We start from the raw sequence: 904 nt of genomic DNA on the forward strand, positions 1-904 counted from the left end.
CCCCCCATGGACACCCAACGTCTCCAGAAGGTCCCCAGATGCCCCTTGGTGGCCCCAGATGCCGATGGGTCCCTTTGGGGACCCCCCCGAGGACCCCCCACCCACTTTGTCTCCTCACCCTCGATGAGGAGCCAGTTGTTGATGACGGTCTGGATGTTGCTGTAGAAGAGGCGGGTGGTGTCGTGTCCCATCTCCAGGTAGGAGATATGGACCAAGGACCCCGCCGAGGTCCCCAAGGACTTCTTGCAGAGGATGCCCATGATCAGCTCCCCGTTCTCCACGATCACCTGAAGCCACCCCAAAAAAAAAAACAAGGGGGTGTCAAGAGTCAGCAACCTCCATCTCGACACCTCCAGGAGATCTCCTCACCCAACCCACCCCATGGGTCAACCCAACCTTCACCTCCTCACGGGGCTTCTGCGCCCAACGTGAGGTTCCACCAAAGGTGGGGACTCTCCAAGTCCTACTGAGACACCTCCCACCATCACCAAGAGCACCCCAAGAACCCCCAGAGCACCCTCAAGTCCCACCAATGTGGACAACAAGGTCCTTCTAGAGCCCCCCAAGACACCTGGGTCCCTTGTTGACCCCCAAAAATGTCCTCCTAGAACCAAAAAATGGGGTTCAAGACCCCCCCAAGCCCCCCGGGTCCCCAAAAAAGGGGGTCCAAGACCCCCCCAAGACCCCAGGTCCCCCAAAAAAAGGGGTTCAAGGCCCCACTGTGGACAACAAGGTCCTTCTAGAGCCCCCCAAGACACCTGGGTCCCTTGTTGACCCCCAAAAATGTCCTCCTAGAACCAAAAAATGGGGTTCAAGACCCCCCCAAGCCCCCCGGGTCCCCAAAAAAGGGGGTCCAAGACCCCCCCACAGACCCCAGGTCCCCAAAAAAAGGGGGACGAGATCC

At 59.1% G+C, this 904-nt stretch overlaps 1 protein-coding gene across 1 annotated transcript in view; it reads right to left on the reverse strand.

Annotated features, from left to right (window-relative positions):
- LOC106899071 (DNA-directed RNA polymerase II subunit RPB1) overlaps positions 1 to 904 on the reverse strand; it is a gene marked incomplete at its 5' end in the record, with an annotated part of 41,487 nt that overhangs the window by 35,250 nt on the left and 5,333 nt on the right. Inside the window, one exon of the mRNA XM_014960735.1 lies at positions 106 to 287. Within this exon, the coding sequence (XP_014816221.1) occupies positions 106 to 287 (182 nt within the window). The remainder of the gene's footprint in view (positions 1 to 105; positions 288 to 904) is intronic.

Source organism: Calidris pugnax, unplaced genomic scaffold (assembly GCF_001431845.1).
Source record: "Calidris pugnax isolate Ruff unplaced genomic scaffold, ASM143184v1 scaffold585, whole genome shotgun sequence".
Taxonomy (NCBI): Eukaryota; Metazoa; Chordata; class Aves; order Charadriiformes; family Scolopacidae; genus Calidris; species Calidris pugnax.